The sequence below is a fragment of the Fukomys damarensis genome, unplaced genomic scaffold, assembly GCF_012274545.1.
Source record: "Fukomys damarensis isolate Sample0158 unplaced genomic scaffold, DMR_v1.0_HiC HiC_scaffold_22, whole genome shotgun sequence".
NCBI lineage: Eukaryota > Metazoa > Chordata > Mammalia > Rodentia > Bathyergidae > Fukomys > Fukomys damarensis.
This window is the reverse complement of record NW_022900934.1, coordinates 26,495,196-26,501,535: the sequence shown is the minus strand read 5'-3', so window position 1 is coordinate 26,501,535 and position 6,340 is coordinate 26,495,196. Positions and strand designations below refer to the sequence as shown.

General features: G+C 39.2%; 1 protein-coding gene across 5 annotated transcripts in view; it reads left to right on the top strand.

Annotated features, from left to right (window-relative positions):
- Positions 1–6,340, top strand: part of Tpx2 (TPX2 microtubule nucleation factor) — a 58,349-nt gene that overhangs the window by 16,346 nt on the left and 35,663 nt on the right. For 2 of the 5 annotated variants that reach the window (XM_010628473.3, XM_010628472.3), the window contains exons 2-5: positions 700–724; positions 1,374–1,483; positions 1,570–1,745; positions 5,975–6,097. In XM_010628473.3, the coding sequence (XP_010626775.1) occupies positions 1,640–1,745; positions 5,975–6,097 (229 nt within the window). In that variant the 5' untranslated portion in view covers positions 700–724; positions 1,374–1,483; positions 1,570–1,639. The remainder of the gene's footprint in view (positions 1–699; positions 725–1,373; positions 1,484–1,569; positions 1,746–5,974; positions 6,098–6,340) is intronic. The other 3 variants (XM_010628474.2, XM_033767157.1, XM_010628471.2) reach the window with 2 other exon arrangements.

The following is a 6,340-nucleotide window of genomic DNA, read 5'->3' as shown; positions in this document are numbered from 1 at the left end:
TTTTTTTTTTTTGTGGTACTGGGTATTGAACTCAGGACCTTCTGTTTGAAAGGCAGGTGTGGTACTACTGAGCTAAATCCCTGGACCTCTGGTAACTTTTTTTGGGGGGGTGTTGAGACAGGGTCTCACTATGTAGTTTGAGACTGACCTGGAACTCACTATGTAGTGCAGACTGGTCTTGAACTCACAGCTATCCTCCTGCCTCAGCCTCCCAAGTGTTGGGATTACAAGTGTGCGTCACCACACCCAGCATTATTACCTTTTTAAAAATGAGCATTTACTAATTATGAGTTAAGAATTTAAAGAAACAAATTTTAAAAATGTTTATGTAAGTGATTACTGATGTCACCTTCCCTTCCAAGATTCAGAATACTTTTAAGCACATGTTGTTCCCTGGATAAAGACAAATGGCTCTCGAGTTTCATGGCCAAATTATTTGCCAATGAGTGTGGCTTATAGGCTGTTTTTCATACTATTTCCAGCTACTTTATAAGCTAGATATATCCAGGATGGAGGCTGATTTTAAATCTATACAGGTTTCCACATGATAGAATATAAAACATTGTATACAGGGGTAGAAGTGGGCCAATATCTTTAACTTGTTACTTTTAGTTATTTTGCGTATTGTACATACTGTCTACATTGTAAAGTCATTTTCATAATAGGCTATTCTTTCTTTCTCTCTTTTTCTCTTGGCAGTACGAAGGATTGCACCTAGAGCTAAGTATGTGCTGTAGCATTGAGCTATATTCCCCATTCCATAAAAACTGTTACTAAGGAAAGCAGTTGCCTGGCATGGTGCATGCCTGTAATCCCAGTCCTGGGGAAGCCCAGGCAGGATTGCTGGAAGATCGAGGCAGCCTGGGCTATATAGTGAGCTCAAGGCCAGCCTGAACCATGCAGCAAGACCCTGCCTCAAACAAGACAAACCCTGTACTTGCAGAACTCTATCTAGCACTTACTTTGTATAAGGTAATGTGCTAAGAACCTTGACATATGAAGTACATGCAAGTCAAATACATTCCTGTTTTCAGGAAGGAACTTCATTCTACTCTAAATATAAAATTGGATGGCAAGTGATAGCAAAGATAGAAACAAAGCACTGTGGCTTTAGAAACAGAAAATATGTATGATAGGTGGAAATTGGGAAAGAATTTATAGAAATTGGACATTGAGTGATTTATATTGTTAGGCATAAAAGTTCATGTGTTTCAGAAATTAAATTATTCAGGAAAGAACAAATTGGGCAGAGGACTAGAAATGAGAAAATGGTAGAGTGAGGGAAAATACTAAGATAATGGCTATAAAACATCTAGCACAGTACATGGCATATTGTAAGTACTCATTGAACTTTTTGCTTCTTTCTAATTCAGGTATGTTTACTTGAAGGAGTATTTTCAAGTTACCAATACAAACAAACAAAAACCTAAGTTTTAGGTTGATTTGACAAATTAAGTGTATTGTCCAGATGATTTTCTTAATTGTAAGTATGGTTGTAAAACTAGAGTAGGAATCAGTCAGTACTTTAGGTTAATATGAATCAAATTTCTGAACCATTTCTCTCCTCAGAAATTGACCTGTTGAGAAACGAGATACAAACACTAGGAAGAACCTGCTCTTGTGCACTAAGGGTAGGACAATGTCACAAGTTAAAAACTCTTACTCCTTTGATGCTCCCTCGGACTTCATCAATTTTACATCTTTGGATTATGAGGAAGATACAGAAAATGTGGACTCATGGTTTGGTAAGTATCTGCTTTCTCTGGCCCTTTTAGGGTTATGCTGAGAATCTTTCACAAATAGAAAGGGTTGTAAGAAAATAACTAGAACATAACCTTTGTTTTGTACCAAGATATCTTGTCACCTATAGAAATCCAGTTGACTTTTGAAATACATGGGTTTGAAGTTTAGTTTTTATTTTTTTATTTTTCTTTTGGATTTGTGATAATTTGAAAGAACTCAGATGAAAATTAAGAATACCTTAGGTATGTCATGAGTACATAAAATATATAGACAGTAGTCTTATTTTATCATTTACTACCATAAAACATGCAAAGATCTATTATAAAAGTTAAAGGCTAGAGGGGAGTACATGCCTGTAGTTTTAGCACTTGGGAGGCCAAGGCAGTGGGTTTGAGCCCAGCCTGGGCCACGTAATGAGTTCAAGGCCATCCTGAAATGCAAAATGAGACCTTGTCTTTAAAAAAAAAAAACAGAACTAAACACGGGGATTTAGCTTAGTGGTATGGTGTCTGCCCTAGCAAGCACAAGGTCCTGAGTTTGATCCTCTGATACTGGGGGGAAAAAAACCACCCCCCCCAAAAAAAACCCCAAAAGTTAAAATTTACCAAAACTTATATACATGTTGTTATATGCAGAGAGAAATGTAAATAAATGTGAAGATGCAGTATTAAGTCATAACTATACAATTAACTGGTACAATAATTGTGTAGTTAGCTTGTGTTTTGAATAGCCAAAGTTCTCTGCAGATTTTCGACTTGTGTGAGTCAGTGCTATAACTTTTGAGGTATTCAGGGGTCAGCTGTAATTGAAATTCCCCGTATTTTGGGAATGGACCCTTAAGTACAAATTAATGTTATTTTGCAATTTAGTGTGATAGGTTTTGGGATGTGAGAAAATCCAAATAAAACAATGTTTAGTGAAACTCAAGGACTCAAACATGTCTGTAGTGGTGGCAGCCACCTAAAAATTTGTTCTATTATTTGGGTATAGAGTATAATATTACAACTAGAATATTGACACTGGTGCAATTTATTGCTTTCACTCAGATTTCTCCAGTTTTACTTGTATTCTTTTTCTTTTGTGTGTGTGTTTGTATATGTATTAAGTTCTTTGCAATTACTAAATTTTTTTTTTTTTTTTGTACTGGGGGTTAAACTTGGGACCCTGAACTTGTGAGGCAGGCAGGGGCACCACTGAGCTAAATCCCCAGCCCTCGATTTTTAATTTTTTTTAATTAAATTCAATTAATTAATACATACATGCATACCAGGGATCGAACTCAGGACCTTGTACTCTCAAGGCAGGCAGCAGAACCACTGAGCTAAATCCTCAGCTCTTGATTTTTTATTTTTTAGACAGGGTCTTTTCTAAATTCAAGCTGGCTGGCCTTGAACTCACTATCTAGCCCAGGCTGGCCTGGAATTCATTGTGATCCTCCTGCCTCAGCCTCCTAAGTGCTGGAATTACAGGCATGTGCCACCATCCCCAGCCAATTTCTTTCCAGTTGTATCACCTGTGTGTAGGTTTGTATATCTACCATTTCAGTCAAGATATATTGCATAGTTTTACCATCACAGAGATCCTGTTTTGCCCTTTAATTTGTCTTTCTTTATTTTTGAAACCAGAATCTCATTATGCTTTGCTGTGGTAGCCTTGTCCTCATAAGCGGTCCTCTCACCATAGCTTCCTGAGTAGCTGGGACGGCAGATGTGCACCACTGTGCCTGGCTTTTTTCCTATTTATTTATTTATTTATTTGAGACCTGGTCTTGCTATGTTTTCCAAACTGGCCTTGAGCTCACTATGTAGCCCAGGCTGGCCTCAAACTCATGTCGATCCTCCTGATTCAGCTTCCCAAGTGTTGGGAGTATGGTCACATGCCATCCGCCCGTGGCACTTGTTGCCCTTTTACAACTACACTCACCCTCTCCCCTCAGTCTTTGTTTTTTGTTTTCTTTCTCGAGACAGGTCTCACTGTGGTCGCTCAGGCTGGCCTCAAACTTGTTACTTGCTGCATCAGCCTCCCAAATGCTGGGTTATACAAGTGTACCACCACGCCTGGCTTCTCTCAGTTGTTTTTTAGTTTTGGTTTTGTTTTGATTTGTTGCAATACTATGAACCTAGGGACTTTACAACATCCCTAGCCTCATCTTTTTTTGTTTTTGGTACCGTGGATCCAACTCAGGACCTTGTGCTTACCAAGCAGGTGCTGTGCTGCTGAGCTAAATCCCTAGCTCTTTTATTTTTTTGAGGTAGGTTCTTGCTATGTTGTTCAGGTCAGCCTTGAACTCACTATGTATGTAGCCCAGGCTGGCTTTGAACTCATGGTGATCCTCCTGCCTCAGCCTCCCAGGTTCTGGGATCACAGGTATGCGCTGCCATACCTGGTGTTATCTGGTGTTTTTTTGGTTTGTTTGTGTTTGTTTTTGCTTTTTTGGTTTTTTTGAGACAGGGTCTCACTATGTAGTTGAGACTGACCTGGAACTCACTATGTACTCCAGGCTGGTCTCAACTCACAGGGATCCTTCTGCCTCAGCCTCCCTAGTGCTGGGATTACAGGCAGTGCAGTGCTGGGATTACAGGTGTGCTCCGCTACCACGCCTGACCTTGGTTTGTTTGTTTTTAAGAGACATAATCACATCAAGTTGCTCAGATTGGGTTTGAATTTGAGAGCTTCCTGCCTCAGCCCTCTAGAGTTTTAGAATTATAGAATTACAGCCTTATGCCACTGCACCTGACCCCTCAATATTTATTTGGTACCTGGGATTGAACTCATCCTTGCATTTGTGAGGCAGGCAGCAGAACCACTGAGCTAAATCCCCAGCCCTCTCAATTCATTTTTTCGGTTTTTTTGAGACAGGGTCTCACTATATAGTTGAGACTGACCTGGCTGGTCTTGAACTCACAGTGATCCTTCTGCCTCAGCCTCCCGAGTGCTAGGAAAGCTGCCACGCCCAGCTTTCTCAATTCATTTTTAAATGGGGATGTTATGCTACTAAGAACCTGATCCCCTCACTTAGATAGAATTCATGATTTAGTTCCTGTGATGTGGCACAACCACTAAAACCAGGCCAATAGTAAATAAGAGTGTGAAAGAAAAAAAAAAGTAAACAAGGATATGGTTGTCTTTGTATACCTTTGGGATAATATGTGAGAACAGTAGTTGATGGGGTCCCTTCATTTTTCTCTTTTCTCTGACTTCCTTATTAAAAAAAATCGTTATCAGTTTGTGGTAGTGACAAAAATGATTCCATTGTAGTTGCACTTATCACTCATAGTGCAGTGTCCCAATGTGACAGTACCTGCCATTCTCTTGGAAAAGGATTTAAATGGCATCCACTGGGGAATCCTGACAATAAGAGTCTGTTGGAAGTAGTGTGGGAGGAAAAGTAGATATAGGCGGGGTCAACTGTTCTAGAGGCATCTTCCCCTTGCCCTTGCTTTGCTAGGACCTGGAGAATATGCTTGAGCTGAGGATTTTTTTTTCAAGTGTTTAAAAAAATAAGAACAAAAACCAAAAATGAAATATTAACTAACAGTACTGTTACAGTTTAGAAGAAAAAAATTTACCCACAATCTTTCAGAATTACTTTTGCTCTAGTATTACTTTCTCATTTTCTTCCAGATAATACCATCTTTTTTCACACTTGTAGTCAGAGCGCATGTGCACAGAGTAGCTGTTGCTGGGGCTCTCTGCATTCCTGAAGCCCTGTGAGTGGACTATTGGTAGAACAGACCTTTTCCTGTTTTGCACTGACTTCCAGGCACAGCAGAGCCTAAGATAACATGCCTTGAGAGAAACTAGCTGTCCTCCCTTCTCCCACATCCCACACTCTCATCTTACTACTCCTGTTGAAGAAGAATCTGTGCCTAAGATAGCCAAGCAGTTGCTATTGGCTACAGTTTCCTTTAAGAGGAGCACGATGTACTTAGGTGGTAGATAAGGCTGGGTCATGTGTGGCTGATTGTGTATTAAGCAAAGATGGTACAAGGCAGAATTTATACTTGTCTATCATATGTTGTTCGATGTTGCCATTTTTTGAGTGAAAGCTTTTGCAGTCTATCTCTGATATATAATGTGTACTCATTTCCTTTTGATTGCTAGAATTTTGCTTGTATTTGTGACATGAGCTGGAAGAATATTGGAAGAGGGCTTTAGTCCCCGTTTTAAGTACCTGTTGCTGATTTGTTTTGCTTACTGTTTGGATGATACTGACCTTACCTTTTTACAGAAGAGAAGGCCAATTTAGAGAATAAGTTTCTTGGGAAAAATGGGACAGGAGAGCTTTTTCAAAACAAAACTTCCCTGAGAAAAGCAAATCTTCAGCAAGCTAGTCTTACACCTTTGCGACCAGGTAAGAAAGAAAATCATAGAAAAAAAGCTCCTTGACAGAAAGGTGGGGCAGTATATTAGGAGCCTGGGGAGCTGGGGAAATTACCTAAATGCTCTATCATGGTAAAATGGGTTAATTCATTTCACGATGAATATAAAGCTAATCATGTGCTGTGTTTTTGTAAAATATATCTGTTGAAACTTACGCTAATATAGAATTCTACTGCTAAGTACATAATTGTTGTCTTTTTTTTTTTTTTTTTTT